A 24,722-nucleotide genomic window follows, 5' to 3' on the forward strand; every position below is an offset into this window, starting at 1 on the left:
TGTTCTCTTTGCATTATTTGAGGTCTGAAAGTTCTGCATCTTTTTTGAATTACCTGTTTTAATCTTAAAACAGATGCCATTTGTTTATATTCATAATTAAAATGCATAGTCAGTCATATTTCACACATGTATCTCACACCTCTCTCACACAAATCTCACAGGTATTTCACACATATCTCAAACATTTCTCACACGTATTTCATGTTTTCCACACATATCTCACACATATCTCACTCACAGGTGTAAAATACCTGTGAGATATGTGTGAGATAGGTGTGAGATATGTATCAGATAGATGTGAGATATGTGCGAGATACGTGTGAGATATGTGTGAAATACCTGCGAGATATGTGTGAAATAGGTCTGAGATACACACGCCAGATATGTATCAGATACATGTGAGGTATGTGTGAGATAGGTGTGAGATAGGTGTGAGATATGTGTGAGATATGTGTGAGATAGGTGTGAGATACACATGCCAGATATGTATCAGCTACATGTGAGGTATGTGTGAGATAGGTGTGAGATATGTGTGAGATATGTGTGAAATAGGTCTGAGATACATGCGCCAGATATGTATCAGATACATGTGAGGTATGTGTGAGATATGTGTGAGATATGTATGAGATAGGTGTGAGATAGGTCTGAGATACACGCGCCAGATATGTATCAGATACATGTGAGGTATGTGTGAGATATGTGTGAGATATGTGTGAAATAGGTCTGAGATACATGCGCCAGATATGTATCAGATACATGTGAGGTATGTGTGAGATACGTGTGAGATATGTGTGAGATATGTATGAGATAGGTGTGAGATAGGTCTGAGACACACATGCCAGATATGTATCAGATACATGTGAGGTATGTGTGAGATATGTGTAAGATATGTGTGAAATAGGTCTGAGATACATGCGCCAGATATGAGATACATGTGAGGTATGTGTGAGAAAGGTGTGAGATAGGTGTAAGATATGTGTGAGATATGTGTGAGATATATGTGAGATATGTGTGAGATAGGTGCAAGATAGGTATCAGATACATGTGAGATATGTGTGAGATATGTGTGAGATATTATCCAGGCTGCTCACTACTTCAGGCTTGTTTTCTCACAGATGCAAATTAATCTTGGAGCCCTATAGTACACCCTGCACAAGGCGCTTTACATGCTCTTTGCTATCTTACACCCCACCAACAGTCTATTTTCACATCCCCCACTGTTAAAATCCCTCTTAAAGGGAATGATTGGTTTATTTCATATTAGGCCCAAAACACAACCACGATTAATGATACGCCTCATGATACCAAAGATACACCGGTACGCCCTAAATTCAGCTGTGCAATACCAGTTGATCTATGATTGATCACTAAAATAGGGCCCATTAGTGTTACCTCAGTGGGTGGCTTGAGAATGGCCACACCTGTATAAGCTGTGAGGTGCTATCTTGTGAATGAGTTTGAACACTGATTTATCAGATTTATCTTTGAGGACAGATCTGCACACTCTTGGTTTTCAATGATTTTAATCTCAGTGTCTTCATGAGGGAGAGTCACCTGGAATAGTTTTCTCAGCGTCTTGAAGGAAGGAGTTCCTGGAGGTGCTGAACAATAGTTGCTGCTTTTCCTTCATGCTGTGAAGCTCCAGCTCATCCGAATTAAATCACCTCAAATCACCATCTCAGTTCATCAGGTTTAGATCAGGGGATTAATGTGGAGGACAAACACCTATTATTAAGTATTCCATATGTGTATCTTTTTTCCCATTTTTCCCCAATTTACATGGCTGATTATCCAACCCACTCACTGAGACTCCCCCTCCCCCATCACTAGTGATGTAGTGATGCCCCAACACCAGGAGGGTGAAGACTAGCACATGCCTCCTCCGATACAGTGAAGTCATGTGATGCAGCATTGCAGAGTAGCATCACAGCGCTAACGCTCAGAGGAAAGTGCAGCGACTCGGTTCCAATACATCAGCTCACAGACGCAACCTTGTGCTAATCGATCAACATCACCCTTTGGAGTAATGAGGGGAAAGAGTGCCATCTACTGTACCCACCCAGAGAGAGCAAGGCCAAATGTGCTCTCTCAGAGCTCCAGTAGCCGATGGCAAGCTACATAAACAGGATTCGAACCTAAAACTGATAATAGTGGCAGCTTAGCTTAGCCCTCTGGACCTCTCACAGCCCCATATGTGTCTCTTAATAGTTTTAATGTTGTTAATATTAAACTACAATGTAGAAAATGTGTTAAATAAAGAAATAAAGACATTAAAACATTATTAAGAAGAACCTCTTGCGTAGATCAAGTTTCTGGAGAGTTCTAATCACTGTTCACGTTGCTGTTCACGTGTTCTACAGGCGCAACGTGCACGATATAACCGACGGCCTGGAAAAACCCGGTCAGATCCGACCGCACCTCGCGATTACCCTCGCCGTAGCCTGGGTCCTGGTGTACTTCTGTATCTGGAAAGGTGTGAGCTGGACTGGGAAGGTAAGAGATCTCTCTGGAGTCTGCAAGAATTTTGCAAATGTGTTGATTTAATTATGAGAAATGATTTAATAAGGAATTAATCAGGCTGGAGGAAGTATGAATGAATGGAAATGAATAGAAAAAAAATGCATGGTGTAGAATTATATTTAGTCCTGTCTGAATTTTTTTTGTAGAAATATATAATTAGAAATATAAAATTAACCTTTCTCATATGCTTTTTAGATCAATTGCTCCATTGAAATAATAGTGTGACAGTGTAGAACATACTGATCTGCACTAAATAACACAGCTTACATAACCCACAAGCATTACATAAACCCAGCTCTGACTCCTGTCTGACAGTAATGATGTTGATGTATGGGATGTATGTTATATATATTTTATTATTATCATTATTAAGGAACTGATTCTGGTCTGCTTGGTTTTCTAGGTCGTTTATTTCTCCGCCACCTACCCGTACTTCATGCTCTTCATCCTGTTTATCCGCGGCGTGACTCTGCCCGGAGCCACGGACGGAATCATGTTCTACATCACACCCGACTTCGAGAAGCTCAAAGAGTCCGAGGTACTTTACAGCAAACAAACACAGCAAACCAACACAGTAAACAAACACAGCAAACAAACACAGCAAACAAACACAGCATACAAGCACAGCAAACAAACAGTAAACAAACACAGCAAACAAACACAGCAAACAAACACAGTAAATAAACACAGCATACAAACACAGCAAACAAACACAGCAAACAAACACAGCATACAAGCACAGCAAACAAACACATTAAACAAACACAGCAAACAAACACAGCAAACAAACACAGCAAACAAACACAGCATACAAACACAGCAAACAAACACAGCAAACAAACCCAGTAAACAAACACAGCAAACAAACACAGCAAACAAACCCAGTAAACAAACACAGCAAACAAATACAGCAAACAAATACAGCAAACAAACAGCAAACAAACACAGCAAACAAACACAGCAAACAAACACAGCAAACAAATACAGCAAACAAACACAGCAAACAAACACAGAAAACAAACACAATAAACAAACACAGCAAACAAACACAGTAAACAAACAAAGTAAATAAACACAGTGAATAAACACAGTAAATAAACACAGCAAATAAACACATTAAACAAACACAGCAAATAAACACAGTAAATAAACACATTAAACAAACACAGCAAACAAACACAGCAAACAAACACAGCAAACAAATACAGTAAACAAACACAGCAAACTAACACAGCAAACAAATACAGCAAACAAACAGCAAACAAATACAGTAAACAAACACAGCAAACTAACACAGCAAACAAATACAGCAAACAAACACAGCAAACAAACACAGCAAACAAACAAAGTAAATAAACACAGTAAACAAACACAGCAAATAAACACAGCAAACAAACATAGCAAACAAACACAGCAAACAAATACAGCAAACAAACACAGCAAACAAATACAGTAAATAAACACAGCAAACAAACACAGCAAATAAACACAGTAAACAAACACAGCAAACACACACAGCAAATAAACACAGTAAACAAACACAGCAAACAAACACAGTAAATAAACACAGTAAACAAACACAGCAAACAAACACAGTAAACAAATACAGTAAATAAACACAGCAAACAAACACAGCAAATAAACACAGTAAACAAACACAGCAAACACACACAGCAAATAAACACAGCAAACAAACACAGCAAACAAACACAGCAAACAAACACAGCAAACACAGTAAACACAAACATGATAAACACACACAGGGTAAACAGAGTAAACAAATAATCAACCAAACAGTTAATCCCACAATGAAGCAAATATTAGTCATACACCTCATAGTTTTCAAAATAATCTCTTTTCTTCTCTTCTTTACTTGTTTGGTCTCGTCTCAACTCGTCTCTCTGCTTCTCTTCTCTTCTCTTTTCTTATATTTTTTGGTAATCTTTTCTCTTCTCTTCTTTACTTGTTTGGTCTCATATCAACTCGTCTCTCTGCATCTCTTCTCTTTTCTTCTCTTCTCTTCTCTTATATTTTTTGGTAATCTTTTCTCTTCTCTTCTTTTCTCTTCTCTTCTCCTCTTGATCTCTTCTCTTCTCTTCTTTTAAATGTTTGATAATCTTTTTTCTTATCTTATTTTCTCTTCTCTATTTTCTCTTCTCTTTTCTTCTCTTCTCTTCTTTTCACGTCTCTTCTCTTCTTGATTTCTTCTCTTCTCTTTTCTTCTCTTCTTTTCTCTTCTCATCTCTTCTTGTTTGGTCTCGTCTTGACTTTTCTCTGTTCTTCTCTATTGTCTCTTCTCTGCTCTGTCTTTTATTCTCTTCTCTATTTTTTTCTATTCTCCTCTCTTCTCTTTTCTTTTTCTTCTCCTTACTCACATTTTCTCCTCTTTTCTTCTTTTTCTCTCTTCTTTTCTTCTTTTCTTCTTGGTCTTGTCTCATCTCATCTCTCCTCTCGTCCCTCTTCTCATCACTTCTCTGGACTGTCTCCCCTTTTCTCCTCTCCTCTACTTCTATTTTCTCTTCTTTTGTCTTTTTACATTTTATCTCATTTTTTGTCTTCTTTTGTGTCTTCTCCTTTTCTCTCATTGGCTCTTCTCTTCTGTTCTCTTATTCTATTGTATCTTTTCTTCTCTCCTCTCTTATTTCTTGTCTCTCCTTTAATATTCTCTATTTTTATGTATCTTTATGCTCTTTTTTCTGTTTTCTCCCATCCTTTCTACTCTTTCTGTATTTGACCTAATTTTCGATTTGCTTCTCTTCTCTATTCATTTCTTTTTTTTTCTTATCTTGTCTAATCTTATCTTGTCTTCTCTTATCTTGTTTATCTAATCTTGTCTCATACTGCCTTGCCTCTTCTCTTTTCTTCTCTTCTCCTCAACTATTTCTTCTCATTTGCTATCCCCTTTTTCTCTTCTCTTCTCTTCTCACTTCATCACTTTTCTTGTCTTTTCTTGTATGGTCTCATCACTCTTCTTCTCTTCTAAAAATCTTCTGTTCTCTTCTTCTCTTGCTTTTCTTTATTTCATACCATCTTCTAAACTTTTGTACAATTTTGTCTTCTTTTCTGTCTCATCTTTTTGTCTTCCTCTACTTCGTTTCATTTTGTCTCACCTCTTCTTTTCTCTACTCATCCTTTATTTTATCTTGTCCTATCTCTTTATATCTTATCTTCTTTAACTTTTGTTGTGTTCTTCTTTTTCCTTCTTTACTTTTATTTCATCTTCTTACATCTTACGCTCTTTTGTGTTGTCTTTTCTACCCTAACAATTCTTCTATACCTGCACAGGTATAGTTAAACAGCTGAGAGTTGATTTTCACTCTCAAAGTGTAATTTTAACTCATTCAGATTTAAATGGTGTTCAGTGTTGGAGTTATTTGACAGAGTTGAACATTTCAGTGTTCATCCCACTTAACCCAATAAATACTGGCCAACTCCACAGAGATTGAATTAAACTCTGCCCAGTTAAATACGTTATTAGCATAATGGGTGTGTCCCTCCGATCCTAACTTACCATCAGTGTGAAATCTTGCCCACCAGGGCTCCCTTCCATTGGGTATTGTGTTATATTTTGTTTAATGGTTGTTTGTCTAGCCAATATATTGTAGGCTATAAGAGCAAGTTACCATCCATACAATGGATATACAATGGAAAATTACACGCTAACCTGTCCTAAATAATAAATATATAATAAAAAGTCATATTATTTGACTAATCTTCTTCTCATTTATATATTTTCTTAACTCTTTTCAGTGTTAGTGTAACAATTTAGGAAGTTAAAGAAATACAAATGTGAGTTAAAAAGGAACTCAAGGCAAGGTGTTAAATGTTTAACTATTCTGAAAGTGTTGATTTAACTCCAAAGAGTGTGGAGCTATATAAACCCTGAATAAGAGTTAAAATCAACTCTGTGGGAGTTAATTTAACACTTGCCTTTTTGCTGTGTGTTTTTTTGTGTGTTTTCTCTCCTCAGGTGTGGTTGGACGCTGCTACTCAGATCTTCTTCTCGTACGGTTTGGGTCTGGGGTCTCTGATTGCGCTCGGCAGCTACAACCCTTTCAATAACAACGTTTACAGGTACAATCAGACTAATCCTGATCCAGAGAGATTCACACAGATACGTTTATACCGTTTCACTGCTCTGAGTCACTGCAGGCTGGACTATTATATTTAAGTAGCTCTAAGCTCTGGACCTTTAGCAGGTCTTTATTTTAGAGCCACTTTTGCCACCGGGCACAAGCGCTTGGCTTAACTGTGTCCGGAACTGTTGACTATAATTAAAGGCCCATCAGCTCTGTAATGTATGAGGATATGAATAAACAAACCCAATGTTTGCCTTGAATTTCCATGTGATTAAAGCGCAGAGATCTAATCTGGGCTCCCACTGCTTACATAATTAATTCCTCAGTCCTCATTATACCGCTGTCCAGCGCTGAGCGGTTGAGCGCCGGGTCAGTTCTGAGTTCTCTGGAACTTCTAAACTTGTTGTTTTTGACTTTTCTTTTCTCGTCTTTCCTGCAGAGACTCCATCATCGTGTGCTGTATAAACTCCACCACCTCCATGTTCGCTGGTTTCGTCATTTTCTCCATCGTGGGCTTCATGGCTCACGTCACAAAGAGATCCATAGCTGATGTAGCCGCTTCAGGTAATGCATTTCTAATGATAGTCTGTGGTTATGTTTAAATGCAAAGCTTTCCTCCAATCAGAATGAATTAATTCAGATTTTTAGAATATATAAGTGGACCATTCTACTGAATTAGTGCAATTTCTGTCCCATGTAAGGTAATTACATGTATAAATGTGCACACAAAAAAACGTTTTATTATAAAATACATTTTATTATTGACCTAATTGCAAAAGTATATATATGTGTAATATGTAATTTAAAAAATAGATATTAAAAACGACTTTTGTTACCTGTCCACAATCTCTACTATAAACTTAACCATGAAATACTGAGTGCCAGTAACAGGAGTAAGTGCAAGTAACAGGACTGAGTGTCAGTAACAGGAGTGAGTGCCAGTAACAGGACTGAATGTCAGTAACAGGAGTGAGTTCCAGTAACAGGAGTGAGTTCCCGTAACAAAAGTGAGTTCCAGTAACAGGAATTAGTGTCAGTAACAGGACTGAGTGTCAGTAACAGGAGTGAGTGCCAGTAACAGGAGTGAGTGTCAGTAACAGGAGTGAGTTCCCGTAACAAAAGTGAGTTCCAGTAACAGGAATTAGTGCCAGTAACAGGACTGAATGTCAGTAACAGGAGTGAGTGCCAGTAACAGGACTGAGTGTCAGTAACAGGAGTGAGTTCCAGTAACAGGAGTGAGTGTCAGTAACAGGAGTGAGTTCCAGTAACAAAAGTGAGTTCCAGTAACAGGAATTAGTGCCAGTAACAGGAGTGAGTGCCAGTAACAGGACAGAGTGTCAGTAACGGGACTGAGTGTCAGTAACAGGAGTGAGTTCCAGTAACAAAACTGAGTTCCAGTTACATGAATTAGTGCCAGTAACAGGACTGAGTTTCAGTAACAGGAGTGAGTGCCAGTAAAATGAGTGAGTGCCAGTAACAAAAGTGAGTTCCAGTAACAGTAATTAGTGCCAGTAACAGGACTGAGTGTCAGTAACAGGAGTGCATGCCAGTAATATGAGTGAGTGCCAGTAACAGGACTGAGTGTCAGTAAAAGGAGTGAGTGTCAGTAACAGGAATTAGTGCCAGTAACAGGACTGAATGTCAGTAACAGGAGTGAGTTCCAGTAACAGGAGTGAGTTCCAGTAACAAAAGTGAGTTCCAGTAAGAGGAATTAGTGACAGTGACAGTAAGAGGAATTAGTGACAGTAACAGGAGTGAGTTCCAGTAACAGGAGTGAGTTCCAGTAACAAAAGTGAGTTCCAGTAACAGGAATTAGTGTCAGTAACAGGACTGAGTGTCAGTAACAGGAGTGAGTGCCAGTAACAGGAGTAAGTGTCAGTAACAGGAGTGAGTTCCAGTAACAAAAGTGAGTTCCAGTAACAAAAGTGAGTTCCAGTAACAGGAATTAGTGCCAGTAACAGGAGTGAATGCCAGTAACAGGACAGAGTGTCAGTAACGGGACTGAGTGTCAGTAACAGGAGTGAGTTCCAGTAACAAAACTGAGTTCCAGTTACATGAATTAGTGCCAGTAACAGGACTGAGTGTCAGTAACAGGAGTGAGTGCCAGTAAAAGGAGTGAGTGCCAGTAACAAAAGTGAGTTCCAGTAACAGTAATTAGTGCCAGTAACAAAAGTGAGTTCCAGTAACAGTAATTAGTGCCAGTAACAGGACTGAGTGTCAGTAACAGGAGTGAGTGCCAGTAAAAGGAGTGAGTGCCAGTAACAAAAGTGAGTTTCAGTAACAGTAATTAGTGCCAGTAACAGGACTGAGTGTCAGTAACAGGAGTGCATGCCAGTAATATGAGTGAGTGCCAGTAACAGGACTGAGTGTCAGTAACATGAGTGAGTGCCAGTAACAGGAGTGAGTGCCAGTAACAGGAGTGAGTTCCAGTAACAGGAGTGAGTTCCAGTAACAGGAGTCAGTTCCAGTGACAGGAATGAGAATTTTCCCATGATTTATTGAATTATTAATGTAAATATTAGTGCATATGTGCATGCATATATATAGTGACATAAATATCAAATATTTAAATCTGCAGTCAACCATTTCTTAAAAATAAAGACTTTCTTTCATCAAACATCAAAGGAAGTAATGGGCTTAGTGGACTAGTGAGCGTGAGTTTTGGTAACAGGACTGGTAACAGGAGTTTAACCAGTACATGTTTTGAATAGTTAAATATATGTGTTATTAGATTCAGAGACAAACAAATAGGTTTCATTTGGAAGAGTTACAACAAGCAAATGGCACCCATTTGGTGAAATGGTTAAAAAAAAATACAAATCTGTAGAAAAGAAAGAAAGAAGTCGAGGGCCAAAAGGCACAGTATTTTGATAATAAATCTGTTGTTAAAACTGTTTGTAAAATGTTTGTTTTACAGATAAATTACTGAGGGTCCCACTTCCTCAGGTTTAAACTGCTGCGTTTCTCTCCTCAGGTCCTGGCCTGGCGTTTTTAGCGTATCCAGAGGCTGTGACGCAGTTACCCGTATCTCCACTGTGGGCCATCCTCTTCTTCTCCATGCTGCTGATGCTGGGGATCGACAGCCAGGTGAGAATATTCAGCATTGCAGATTCAGGCTCTGATCTAGAAAACAGGTGTAAACAAGCTGCAGATCTGGATAAAACCCCGGTCAGACGATCAGGCAATCAGACGATCAGGAAATCAGACAATCAGATCAGGAGATCAGATGATCAGGCGTTTTGGCGATCAAGCAATCTGATCAGGCCATCAGACAATCTGGCAATCTGGCAATCAGGAGATCAAGCGATGTGGCGATCAGACGATCAGGTGATCATGCAATCGGACAATCAGACGATCAGGAGATCAGGTAATCAAGCGATCGGACGTTTAGCCGATCAGGAGATCAGGCGATCAGAAGATTAGGCGTTCAGGCGCTCATAAGATCAGAAGATCAGGAGATCAGGTATTCAGGCAATCAGACGATCAGAAGAGCATGCGATCAGGCGCTCAAGCGATCAGGCGATCAGAAGATCAGGCATTCAGGCGATCAGAAGATCAGAAGAGCATGCGATCAGGCGCTCAAGCGATCAGGCGATCAGAAGATCAGGCATTCAGGCGATCAGAAGAGCATGCGATCAGGCGATCAGGCGATCAGAAGATCAGGCATTCAGGCGATCAGAAGATCAGAAGAGCATGCGATCAGGCGCTCAAGCGATCAGGCGCTCAAGCGATCAGGCGATCAGAAGATCAGACATTCAGGCGATCAGAAGATCAGGCATTTAGGCACTAAGAAGATCAGGCATTCAGGCGATCAGACGATCAGAAGAGCATGCGATCAGGCGCTCCATCGATCAGGCGATCAGAAGATCAGGCATTCAGGCAATCAGACGATCAGAAGATCATGCGATTAGGTGCTCAATGATCAGACGTTCAGGCGATCAGGCGTTCAGGTGCTTAAGCGAGCAGGCGATCATTCGAACAGACGAATTTGAACTAAACTTCAAGAGAAGGTGGGTCATGCAACAAGACAATGACTCTAAGCGCAAATCATTCAACCAAAGAATGATTAAAGAAGCAAAAAGTTATAGTTTTGGAATGGGGCCAAGTCATAGTCCTGCAGCGAGCAGTTAATGTAAGGATAACCACCAACATCCCAATGGTGAACAGCCAGTCATCTCTGAATGGTTTCCCTTGATACCATCGGATGTCTGAATGGTGGCAAACGGCATCGAATCAATGCTTGCGATTTTGTTGGTTATGATTTGCACAATCCTCACGCTCAGTTGTGTTCCTGGGACTCCCTGACCCTCTGTGACGGTGGACTATCCCTTCCGTGATCCATTGTTGCCAACTGTTGCCAACTATGCTTTTCTCGAGCAATCTCTCCCAGCTGTGCATCTCATATGTTCTTGTCTCGTTGGTGTAGTAATTTTAAACATTTGCGTATTTCTTACCGGACTACATTCCTGCTGAGTTTCGTGATTGTGGCTTAATTTCTTCTGGGTGCATATAGAGAGTATTCTTTTTATCTCATTTGTTTTACTGGGTTCTTTTTATCTATGTTTTAGGTCATATTGATGCAGAAATATAGAAAATTCGAAGCTATAAATCTAAAGATTTCAAGCTATACTGTATATTGAATGTATACTGCTGGAAACTGAGTAGTGTAATGTTCTTTAATGAAAGTAGTGATGGTTCTAACCTGTGTTTTTCTGCTCTTCTTCCTCCTTGTTGGCTGAAGTTTTGTACAGTGGAGGGTTTCATCACCGCTCTGGTGGACGAGTTCCCGAGGGCTCTGAGGAAAAGGCGGGAGATCTTTATTGCATGTGTTTGCGTCGTATCCTACATCATCGGCCTGTCCAACATCACACAGGTAATTATACAACTGTATTCTGTTATTATTTATTCAGTTTATTCAGCATATTTTTACATTTTTAAATAAAAAAATGTAAAATTACTGTTTTGGAGATTTTTTAAGGTTTTTATATCAATTAAATACCTGAAATTCCAATGAAATATCAATGAAATACCTGTTTCAAATACCTTTTTAGTCTATATACTGTAAATGCAACAGCTTATTGCTATCTTACACCCCGCCAATAGTCTAGTTACAAGCTTTCCATCTGCATCTTTTAAATATCAACAGTGCTTTTGAAATCATCTACACTTAAGGGGTGTGGTGGTCTAGTAATGAGGTGTGTTCAGGTACATTTTTGGTGTATTGCTATCTTTGCAACTGAAAACATAGGTGTGCTATCTTGGCAGCGAGTTATCAACACAACCGCTTCCCCAACACGCATACACCCCTGCTAGTTATGAAAGCGTTGGACAGATCCAGGTAGCTGCACAGTTAAAATAGCAATGCACCAGAGTCAGAGTGCACCCGGCAATTTATTGATTTATTGTACATTATGCACAAAACACACCCATGATAAATTAAGAGAATTAGTATATGCCTTTTGTGAGTTTCAAGTCACACCAGGCATACTTTTCCCGATGTTACGATAGCAAAGACACACTGACACTCCCTAAATCAGGCTGCACAGTGCACAGTTGATGGCTCGCGTATAAATAACTAAAATAGGGTCCTACATTTACATCTACATTGCAGTGCTCCTTAACCACCACCGTTCACATAAATACAAGTTTATAATAATATAAACCTGTAATATAAACCTTACATTACAGCGCCAGATAAAACACTTAATACTCAATACTTGTCTTGAACCACCTGCTTTTTGCTATCTTTTATAACAGATGTTTAACCTGTTACTCCCCTAAATACTGTATGTTTTTGGTCTACGGTTTAAGAGTGGCATGCATGTTTGTGAAATGACATGTACTGTGTATTCTACCTACAACTGCATGCACAGAATCATAATCCCTGTACACATTTACCATTATACCTCCAGTGTCTTTAACTGATTTATGTGTCTTTAATATATTTCAGGGTGGCCTCTATGTGTTCAAACTCTTCGACTACTACTCCGCCAGTGGAATGTGTCTGCTGTTCCTGGTGTTCTTCGAGTGCATCTCTATCTCTTGGTGCTATGGTGAGTGATACACCCTTTAGTCCTTCCGTATTATTTATTTTATGGATGCAACTGAAAGTATAGATAGATAGATAGATAGATAGATAGATAGATAGATAGATAGATAGATAGATAGATAGATAGATAGATAGATAGATAGATACATAGATACATAGATAGATAGATAGATAGATACATAGATACATAGATACTTTATTTATCCCGAAGGAAATTTAGGCATCCAGCAGCAACAACACAATACAATAAGAAACATACTCAGACAAATCAAAACACAGAAGAATAGAAAAATATATAAGGCTATAAAAACCTACCTATACAAGGTAAGGATCTATCTGTAAACGGAGCAGTGCAGTAGATGTTGCTAATGGTCATTAAATAATTAAATAATTAACAGAGTAAAGTGCAATGTGCAATGACATTGATTACGAAAGAGAATGTGAATATGTGAATACCCAATCATGAGTAAAGTGTACTTGAATGTAAGTGAGGTTGGGGAAGTGTTAGTGTAAATAATTAAGTGGTTGAATAATAATGTCCATGTGGTGTGACTGGATTAAACTCAGTCAGCAGCAGCATCCCGTCCCCGATGGGAGGAGTTAAAGAGTCTGATGGCTCTCGGAATAAAGGATCTTCTGAGTCTGTCTGTTGTGCAGCTCTGTGACAGCAGTCTGCCACTGAACACACTCCTCTGTTTCATGATGGTGGTGTGAAGTGGGTGACTATCATTGTTCATGATAGAAAGCAGTTTATCCAAAGTCCTTCTCTCAGCTATTGTAACCAGAGAGTCCAGCTCCATAACAACCACTGCCCCGGCCCTCCTGACCAGCTTGTCCAGCCGTGATGCATCTCTCCTCTTCATGTTGCCTCCCCAGCACACCACAGCGTAGAAGAGAATGCTGGCCACGATTGATTGGTAGAACATCTGCCAAATATATTTCAGTGTTTGTACAAATACAGTAAGAGAAAAGACCAAAAAATAATTATTATGCTGGACAATTACTAGTTCAGTGTTTCTATATTGTAGGATAAATGCAGGACTCCATACATTATGTATATGAAATAATGCATTCAGCATCATTCATCATTTTACTCAGCAGTTTGTTATTAGTATTTGTTAACTACCCTTCCAAAAGCTGCCTGTTTTCCATCTGAAAGATACGAGCTGTAAAGGACTAGGATAGTAATGTTTGCCTTATCAAGACTGACAGGCTTTCTATGAGTAAATTCCACTTACATGTAACGTGAGTAGCACTGCTGATGTAAATGTATGTTTAAAATAGAACTGCTGAGGTATCTAGCTAGCTAAATGGTTTATTAGATTTGCTAAAGTAAATGTAATTACTATGTAGTAACTAATTGTGATTAGTTGCCGTCTGTTAGGACATGATAAACATGTTCAGTGTTCAACTCTGATAGTAACAGTTCCTTTCTATGATTTCTAAGAAAATGTGAAAAAAGCTCAATTCTGTTTTGTTCTGGTTTAGGATTGGCTAAAAACGTTCCAATTTTGTTGAATCCTTACTATACAGCTCAGCCACTTACAAATGATGAGTTTCTTTGATTTTTCCTAATTGAAAACCTCTGGAATAAAATCAAGAGGAAGATGGATGATCACAAGCCATCAAACCAAACTGAACTGCTTGAATTTTTGCACCAGTAGTAAAGACATAAAAGCAGTTATCCAAAAGCAGTGTGTAAGACTGGTGGAGGAGAACATGATGCCAAGGTGCATGAAAACTGTGATCCAAAAGCAGTGTGTAAGACTGGTGGAGGAGAACATGATGCCAAGGTGCATGAAAACTGTGATCCAAAAGCAGTGTGTAAGACTGGTGGAGGAGAACATGATGCCAAGGTGCATGAAAACTGTGATCCAAAAGCAGTGTGTAAGACTGGTGGAGGAGAACATGATGCCAAGGTGCATGAAAACTGTGATTAAAAACCAGGGTTATTCCACCAAATACTGATTTTTTTTAACTGATCTTTTTTGTTATTTCAGTCATTTCTCTTGCATTTTCTGCAAATAAATGCTGTAAATGACAATATGTTTATTTGGAATCTGGGAGAAATGTTTTCCGTAGTTTATAGAATAAAATCTCTTCTCTAAATATCATATGAATGATGCAGGTACATGAGAAGAACCTGCTATACTATCTATGTTCATTGAAATCTATATTAAAAGTATCCTAAATGTCTGAAGTAAAAAACAAACGCAGATTTAGAGCATGATTTCAGATATATTAAGATAAGAGCTTCAGTTTACTCTGGAGGGTTTGTGTTAGCTGTTGTGTAAGAGCTTCTTAAGTCTTGAGGCATTCTGCTTAACAGCTGAACGTGGAAAGTTCTAAGTGTGCTATCTGATTTCATGCCAATTTAGGTGTGAACAAGTTCTATGATAACATCCAGGAGATGATTGGATATAAGCCCTGCATATGGTGGAAGCTCTGCTGGGTTTTCTTCACTCCTCTGATCGTGGCTGTAAGTATAAGCTCTTTTTTTTATAATCACTTAGACTTTATCTCAGTTTTGTGTCTCAATCTTTTAAAGGTAAATGAACAGCATACAGGATGAAAATCTGCTTTATAATATATACAGTTTTATATAATCTAACAGATGCCCAGGTTTTATTTTTGGGGTCCAAAAATCTGTAAAAAAAAAAAAAAACTTCTATTGAATTTAAGACGTTAGAGTATCATTTAAAAGTAAATTTATTTCAGTAATTCAGTTCAAAATGTGAAACTCATATATTATATAGAGTAGATATAGATGTATTATGGCTTACAGACAATGAAAACCCAAAAATCAGTGTCTCAGAAATGTAGAATATTATATAAGACCATATAAGACGTTTGGCAGTGTAGGCAGTGTGCCAAGTCCTGCTGGAAAATGAAATCTGCATGAACTTTGAACTTTTTGACTTTTTGACACAGTGGATCAACACCAGCAGATGACTTGTCTCTCCAAAAACCATCACTGATTGGTGGAAACTTCACACTAGACCTCGAGCAGTTTGGACTGTGTGTCTCTCCACTCTTCCTCCAGACTCTGCTCCCTTGATTTACAAATGAAATGTAAAATTTACTGATGATCAGTGATGGTTTCTAGAGACATGTCATCTGCTGGTGTTGATCCACTGTGTTTTATTATCAAGTCTAAAGTCAGTGCAGTTTTGTTTTCCCACAAAATCTTACAGCACTTCATGCTTCTTCCCTCTGCTACTGACAACTTTTATAGAGATGCGGATTTCATTTTCCAGCAGGACTTGACACACTGCCCACACTGTGTACCAAAAGTACCAATTGGTCTTAGTTATAATATTCTAATTTTCTGAGACACTGATTTTTGGGTTTTCATTGGCTATAAGCCATAATACATCCATATCTGTGTGTTATTCATCTATATAATATACGAGTTTCACATTTTGAACGGAATTACTGAAATAAAGTGACTTATGTATAATATAAATAAAGTAACTTCAATTTGTGTGCCAAGTCCTGCTGGAAAATGAAATCCGCATCTCCATAAAAGTTGTCAATAGCAGAGGGAAGAAACATGAAGTGCTGTAAGATTGACTTTAGACTTGATAATAAAACACAGTGGATCAACACCAGCAGATGACATGTCTCTCCAAACCATCACTGATCATCAGTAAATTTTACATTTCATTTAAAGTAAATCAAGGGAGCAGACTCTGGAGGAAGAGTGGAGAGACACACAGTCCAAACTGCTCGAGGTCTAGTGTGAAGTTTCCACCAATCAGTGATGGTTTGGAGAGTGATGTTTCAATGATATTCTAACTTTGAGATGTACCTGTATAAAGATGTATTACTTTCAATACTATTCTTGCCTTTATCCATTGTTTTAGACAGGCAAATGAGGTGTAAATGAGGTTATAACCAGGATTCTAACTCCATTATGTTTTCTCTTCTTCTCCTCCAGGGAGTGTTCCTCTTCAGTGCAGTCCAAATGGTTCCCCTCACCATGAACAACTATGTGTTCCCAGCGTGGGGGCAGGGTGTGGGCTGGCTCATGGCCTTGTCCTCCATGATCCTCATTCCAGGCTACATGGTGTACATGTTCCTCACCTTGAAGGGAACGTATAAGGAGGTAAACTCACTGCTAACATGTCTAACTTGTGTCTTATTTGGGACTACATGCCATATAGTACAATAATGACTACTTCACTGACATGCAAATAGTCAAAGGATAGATGTGGAATGACATAAGAATACCCACACCTGTACACATTGTGAGGTATTATCTTGTTAACATGCTTGTAGTTAAATGTTCCTCCATCCACAGTGTCACACGTATACCGGGAATACATCATATCCCATTGAGCGATGCAGTGTTCTTTAGCTTTCCTGGGAAATGGCAAAAGTCATGAGACACCATACTAGTTGTGGCATGTCAGTGAATAGACATAGACAGTAGGGGTGTCACGATTTTAATATTTAATCAAAATCGATCAAAATTATGTCATTATATTATGTCGACGATCCCTCCCTCTAAGCTACGCAAGCATGCGCTACTATGCAAATGGCGCAGCACACTTTAGCCGACGCGGCAGACATTGTGACTTCTCAAAGAGCAGCCCTTTCTCCAGAGACTGTGAACATTCTCATCTTCTTAAAGAAAAACTTGAAAATATAAAAATAACAGTTGTTTTGTCTAGCCTCAAATATGTTAATAGTTTTGGTACCTTAAGGAGCATCTTTCTCTCAGATAAAGTTAATAATATATATTTGTTAAAGAAAAAATGTTTCATGTTGAACTGTTATAGTAGGATAGAGTTCAGTTTGTTATGGCTCTAATTGTTCTATTATTTTGTACATGACTGTTCCTGTATTTTTTTATTATTTATTTTGTTATATATATATATATATATCTTAATTAAATTATTTAAATTTGACTATAAGTGCCTAATGTGGTGTATTACAGATCACTTGTATCACTTTGCATCACTTATATCAAGCCCACCTTTTGAAATAAGATATTGTAAATTCGATGAATCAAACCAATGACTGACCATAGACTAATCTAAAACTGGCATAGAGAAAAAGAAAAAAGAAGATCGAGAATCAAATCGAATTGATAGATAGATAGATAGATAGATAGATAGATAGATAGATAGATAGATAGATAGATAGATAGATAGATAGATAGATAGATAGATAGATAGATAGATAGATAGATAGATCTAGGCTCACCAGATTATAAGGTGCACTATCAATAAACGTCTATTTTCTGGTCTATTATTTGACACTAGTAAGGAACAGGGGCGTCGCCATGTTTTCCTTCTAATTTAACAGGTCTCGTCACTGGGTGGCAGACTACAGTCTGATATACTCACCTCTGAACGACAAAAGAGCTAGTGCTTAGCGCAGTTAGAGGGTAATGCTAATGCTGCTCCAGCAGTGCTAGCTGGGGTTGGCAGAAGGCTAAACAATAATAGATAATAGATAATTGAACAGATAATAGAACTGTAAAAAATAACAGAACTGACGGGATCGTATGGGATTGACTGTTATTACTCTCAGTAATAATGTAACTGCTGTAGGAACATCTTGTTCATTTGGAGAACTGGAACTTAGTACCTATATTTGACAATATGCTGATGTCAGACACGCCCCCTCGACAAACCAATCAATGTCAAGCCATCAATGTTAAGTATAAGGAGATACAGCTCATGTATGTAATGAGAACAGGATGTAGGTACACAGCAATACCATGAACATTGGTTTACGCCTTGGTCCAAGCTTTATGGTGTTGAATACAGGTGTGAATAAAGCAAATTTAACAGATAATGGCACCATGATTTAATTGTCTTATGAGAAAGCAAACATAACAATAGATACAATTGTTAGTCCACCAAGGCCAGCCATTGGTCATTGACATCTGATGTGTCCTTACAGCGAATCAGGATAATGCTGCAGCCTCCAAAGGTGGTGAGGTCCCAGGAGAATGGACCTGAACAGCAGCAGCAACCAGCGGCGCAAACGGCTCAACCGGCGCAACTGGATCAACCTGCCCAACCAGCTCAGCCGGCTCAACCTGCGCAGCCGGCTCAGCCAGCACAACCGGCACAGCCTGTGCAACCTGTGCAGCCTGTGCAACCAACTCAACCGGCACAAGCAGTGCAACCAGCGCAGCCAGCGCAGCAGCAACAGCAGGTACAGCAGCAGCAACAGCAGCAGCAGCAAGCTCAATCACCCCAACAACAGCAGCCACCGCAGCAGCCACCACAGCAGCCACCACAGCAGCAGCCACAGCAGCAGCAGCAGCCACAGCAGGCTGACACCACCACCCCGGCCAACCCCGGCAATGCAGACGCCAACGTCTAAAGCCCTAGCTGAGAGCAATCAAAGATGAACAATACAGAGGACTTCCATGTTTATACAATAATAGAATCATCTACCTCCAGGGGCCAAACATGATCCAATCCAATCTTTAACAAATTCTATGTGTGACAGTTTGACTTTCAGGTTTAGAAATCTCACCAGCTCTTGGGTAGGAGTTCTAAACGTGAGGGTGAAGCGTGTTCGTGTCGAAAAAAAAAAAAAAGAAAGAGAATTAACAAAAAAATATAAAAAATATCCATTATACTGTATGCGAGTGATCCTGTCTAACGTGTTAATACTGTGAGTTCGATTTCAAAAAGCACAGCGCGTCAGTGCATAAGCTATACATATATATCCACGAGGAGTCTAATATATAATATAATATATCAGAGTCTATATACAGTACGTATATATATATATATATATATATATATATATATATGTATATGTATATGTATATGTGTTGCTCAGAAGCTCACAGCAAACTGAGCTGAAGGAGATCTGGATAATATAAATGAGAACTATCAGAACTATCAAAGATATCAGAGAGATATATTCATAAACATAAACCAGGTGAACATAAATGCCTTTCGTTGCGAAATCCAAAATATATATATATATATAAAAAAACTACCCCCGATCCCGACACGCCTCTATTTCAAAAGGAGACGAGACGAGGCGACGAGTGGGCTGAGGGGTCTTTCTAAACTAAACTTTCTAAAAATCTAAAGCACAAAGAAACCTGAATTACAGGAGAGCCCTTGGGGTGACCCACTATCTGACTATCTGACACTATCTGTCGTTTTTTCGATATTTTTGTTAGAGAGACTGTTACTATATTCGTTTTTCTTTCGCTGGAAGGAGAAGAAGAAAAAAAAAGGAGAAAAAAAAAACGAGATAAAACCTACTTTATGTATGTGATCGAAAAAACATTTTTAGAATTCTTTTTAGGATGTTTTGTACACTTAATGTTGTGATCGAGGACCAAAATTCTAGACTAAAGCAAAAACAGTATCTATGCCATGCAGTGTATAGGTTGCAGAGGACAGGGTACAAAAAAAAGTGCGGAACCTGAGAATCGTTAAAAAAAAAGAACAAAAAATAAATAAATAAATATAAAAAAATACAAAAAAAAGAGCGAAACAAAACCACAGGGTTTTTTCTTTTCTTTTTTTTTTTTTTTAGTGTCAGCATCCGCCTGTCGACCAGTGCTGTCATATCAGTCCTGTTTACGCTTCTGTGCTTCTTATCAGGTTATCAGGAATCATAGATAGAAGGCAAAGCACAGCTGAATCTCTGAATCCCTGAAAAAAAAGAGAGGAGAAACGAACGAGTGAGGCGCTACTTTCCAACTCGTAATTCAACGACCAAACAGATTAAAGATAGAGCAGAGGTGTAATTCATTCACGTGCCAAAACGCCAGACCATATCTGTGATCGAGCTGAAACTGGAAACGAGGAGAAAAACAAAGGAGGGCGCCTCTAAAATAAGAGATTCTGACCGTTTACATTAAGAAATGCTGTCTGCGTTTCTAGGATAAGCACATTTCTCAGATAGGAGTGTTAGAGTGTTAATGTGGAGTGTATTTTCTGTGTCGCGTTCTTGTTCTCATCTGAAAGCACAAGGCTTTAAAGCAGCATTATGTGAGAATTGTGTATTGGTAGCTGTGATTTTTTTTTTTTTTGCTCTTGGGCTCCCCCTACAGTCGTGGAGGAAAAAATATATATGTTTTGCACTGCTGTAAGAAAAAAATGCAAAACATGCTTTTCTGGACAAGCTGAGAGATGTAGAAAACAAGAAATTGTATCTTTGGGCTTCCATTACAGTTGTTACCACTGTAAGAAAAAAAATGCAGAACATGCATTTCTGGACAAGCTGATCGATCTAGTAGCAGAACTGTAGAAAAGAAGAAATTGTATCTTTGGGCTCCCATTACAGTTGTTACCGCTGTAAGAAAAAAATGCAGAACATGCATTTCTGGACAAGCTGAGAAATCTAGAAACAGAACTGTAGAAAACCAAACATTTTATCCTTGGGCTCCCACTACTAATTCATGTTTTGGCACTGCTGTAACCAAGAAATAAAATACAGAACATGCATTTCTGAACAAGCTGATAGATGTAGAAACAGAACTGTAGAAAACAAGAAAGTGTATCTTTGGGCTCCTCCTACAGTTGTGGAAGAAAATGTATGTTTTGAAACTGCTGTAAAAAAATAAATAAAAATAAAATGCAGAACATGCATTTCTGGACAAGCTAAGAGACCTAGAAGCATAACTATAGAAAACAAGAAATTGTATCTTTGGGCTCCTACTCCAGTTGCAATGCGGTAAGAAAAGAATTCAGAACGTGCATTTCTGGACAAGCTGAGAGATCTAGAAGCTGAACTGTAGAAAAAAGGGCTCCCACTACAGTTGTGGAGGAAAGAAACATGTTTTGCACTGCTGTAAAAAGAAAGACAAAATGTGCATTTCTGGACAAGCTGAGAGATCTTAAAGCAGACCAGAGTATATTGAGCTCCCCCTACAGTTGTGGAGGAAAATTCATTTTTTGCACTGCGGTAAGAAAAGAATGCAGAACATGCATTTCTGGACAAGCTGATAGATCTAGAAGCAGAACTGTAGAAAACAAGAAACTGTATCTTAGGGCTCCCCCTACAGTTGTGGAGGAAAATTCATGTTTTGACACTGTTGTAAAAAATAAATACAGAACATGCATTTCTGGACAAGCTTGATCTTGAAGATCTTGAAGCAGACTTAAGTATTTTGGGCTCCACCTACAGTTGTCAAGGGTGATTTACTTGAACAGAAGTGCTGTAAAAATACAAATTGTGTAGTAAGCGCTTTACACATGCAAGCTAAGAGATTCAGAGGTGTTATCTTTGCTAAGAGAAGCATGTGGACTGAGGGAATGGCAATGCTGCTCAATGCTGGGATCTTGGGTTCAAGTCCCTATCTGGGTGTTTCTATGGTTTTCCCATGTCCATGTGGGCATGTTTTATCCCACAGTCCAAAAACTGGGAGATCATGTAACCATGTAATCTGGTTACTTCCCATTGAATGGACTGAGGTGGTAAAGTAATGTAAGGTCTTGTGGAGCTCCACCAAAGTTACATAGTGCAGTATTAGAGTTCCAGCCCACAGTCGGGGTAAAGGAGATGCCATTCTCCCCAAAACAAGTCAGTGAACCAACAGAATTGCTCATTTTAAAGTAAAATTGCTACGTAATGCTGCTTTAAACCCCCTACACTAAAAGAGAGATCCACAGAGTGTTCCCGAGGCACGCTAGGATGTTAGGACAGTAGGATAATCAGATATACAGGTGAAGTAAACTGAAGTGAAGCGTGTAAAGGTTTGCAGATCTACGGCAGCTACCTGTGAAAAGCGTTTGGTCGCCCGAAAATCATGTTTACTCCGAGGAGAAGAGCACCTACGAAATGTGAAACGGCTACGTCCTGTGAAATTTGTACAAAAGTTACTTTACCACAGTTTTCTCTGGAACTTTGTCGTAAAACTGTGTCGTGTAAAACATGTAACTGTGAATGTCTGTATTACATTTTGAAGTTATCGTCTAAATGTTGAAACATTTGAAAAAGAAGTTGCTGTTTTCTGCAATAATATTTTGATCTCAGAAACCCAAGCACATATCGTATGGAAATGATGAGAAGTGACAATGATTATAAAAATGATTATAACAAATAGAATTTATGTCTAGTAAGAAATAATATTGTTTTGTATATTTTTAACTGTTAAACTGCCTAACAACATATTAATATACGCAGGATATGTATTTAAATGGTGTCATATGATAAAGCACGATTGTCATGTTATTAAGAAAAATGTATAAATAAAGATTATTGAAAATAATCGAGGGCCTGTCGACTATTACTACTGTCTGCACGTCAATTTAATGAAAAAGGAAGCAGTATGCTTTTTCTGTATCTGCATAAAAAAAAGATTTGCAGCAATTAGCAACACTCCCAAACCATGGTGTATACTGTAGATCTGTAGAGAAAAATTTGAATATCATAAAAACGTTACTTTATTTCAGTAATTCAGTTTAAAATGTGAAACTCATATATTATATAGATGTATTAAACACAGAGTGATCTATTTTAAGTGTTTATTTCTTTTATTGTCGATGATTATTGGCTTACAGCCAATATAAAAACCCAAAAGTCAGTGTCTCAGAAAATTTGAATATTATATGAATAAGACCAATTGGTACTTTTGGCAGTGTGCCAAATCCTGCTGGAAAATGAAATCCGCATCTCTATAAAAGTTGTCAGCAGAGGGAAGAAGCATGTACAGCAAGAAGTGCTGTAAGATTTTGTGGGAAAACAAAACTGCACTGTGGATTTCATTTTCCAGCAGGACTTTTCTTGCCTGTTTCTTGCCTGAAAGAAAATGCATTACTACAGCCTTTCAAAGGATCCACACATGAATTTGTCCATTTTTACCGCATAAAATCACACAAGTATTAAGGTTGTGTCTACTCAGACAGGATTTTGGCGACTGTAAAGCAACTAGTTTAAATCAGTCTTTATTAAATGAGTATTTATTTGACATATGACAAAACAGCTAAACACTCATGTCTAGTGGTAAACTGTTGATAGCTTGGCAACATCAGAAAGTATGTTGATGCATCAGGTAATAAATATGATTAATACACTCACTACCTTATTAATAAATACGGTATTTCTGTTCTTGACAAAAAAATTATTATTACTATCCAATAATTAACAAATCGTCAGATAATGAACAAATAAATGAGTGAATATAACTGTCTAGAAGAGTAAACAGCACACACACACACATACACACACATACACATACATATGCACACTCACTCAAGATTCTAGAAACATAGGCATCTAAAAATAGATTTCTGTGTACCCCACATACACACACACACACACACACAAATACACACACACTAACAAGATTTGTATTTCTCACACACCTGCACTGTGCACCTTTCAGATCGGTTGCCGCTGGTAACCAGACAGAGGGTAAAAGAGAGAGAGAGAAAGAGAGAGAGGAAGAGAGAGAGAGAGAGAGAAAGACAGAGAGAGAGAGAGATTAGGGGTGGAAGGGGTGGAAGGGGTGGAAGGTAGAGAGCCAGAAGGAGAAAGATAAGAGGGAGGTAGACTTAAATAGAGAGAATAGACTGAGAGGGAGAGAGGGGGAGGATAGAGAAAGAGAGTGGAGGGAGGAAAGGAAAAGAGAGGGGGAGGGGATGAGGAAGGAGGTAGAGACAGGCAGGTACAGGCAGACCTAGAAAAAGAGACCAATACAAAAAAAGAGACTGAGAGATAGAGAGAGAAAGCAGACTAGAAGGCTGGTGAGACTGTAAAGTGGTTTTCTATCCAGAAAGTAAAAGTTAAAATATCACTAAAGTCAAAATGCAAAAATGCATTTTTTTTAATAAACAGTGACATATCAATCTTCGAATCAAATTTCCCCTAACCTGTGGTTTCTTTGTGTAACTTTAGTAAATGGAAACATGGCTTATTTCACTTTTTTTTTCTAAATTGTGCATGACTTTTGCATGAAAATGTTTGGAAAGAGAGAGAGAGTAAGAGAGAGAGAGAGAAGAGGGATGGTGAGATAGAGAGAGACAGAGTGAGTGATAGAGGGCAGAGTAGAGGGGTTGTGAGACAAAGAAAGAGTGATAGAGAACAGAGTAGAAGAGAGAGAGAGAGAGAGAGAGAGAGAGAGAGAGAGAGAGAGA

General features: G+C 38.5%; 1 protein-coding gene across 1 annotated transcript in view; it reads left to right on the plus strand.

The window, feature by feature from the left end:
• The window catches only part of slc6a1a (solute carrier family 6 member 1a), a 38,573-nt gene extending 17,899 nt beyond the window's left edge, over positions 1-20,674 (plus strand). Inside the window, exons 6-15 of the mRNA XM_049463127.1 lie at positions 2,361-2,493; positions 2,924-3,058; positions 6,491-6,594; positions 7,039-7,163; positions 9,574-9,686; positions 11,341-11,472; positions 12,550-12,652; positions 15,027-15,127; positions 16,589-16,756; positions 18,565-20,674. Coding sequence (XP_049319084.1) covers positions 2,361-2,493; positions 2,924-3,058; positions 6,491-6,594; positions 7,039-7,163; positions 9,574-9,686; positions 11,341-11,472; positions 12,550-12,652; positions 15,027-15,127; positions 16,589-16,756; positions 18,565-18,993 — 1,543 coding nt within the window. The 3' untranslated portion in view covers positions 18,994-20,674. The remainder of the gene's footprint in view (positions 1-2,360; positions 2,494-2,923; positions 3,059-6,490; positions 6,595-7,038; positions 7,164-9,573; positions 9,687-11,340; positions 11,473-12,549; positions 12,653-15,026; positions 15,128-16,588; positions 16,757-18,564) is intronic.
• Positions 20,675-24,722: the final 4,048 nt, after the last annotated feature.

The sequence above is a fragment of the Astyanax mexicanus genome, chromosome 13, assembly GCF_023375975.1.
Source record: "Astyanax mexicanus isolate ESR-SI-001 chromosome 13, AstMex3_surface, whole genome shotgun sequence".
Classification (NCBI taxonomy): Eukaryota; Metazoa; Chordata; class Actinopteri; order Characiformes; family Acestrorhamphidae; genus Astyanax; species Astyanax mexicanus.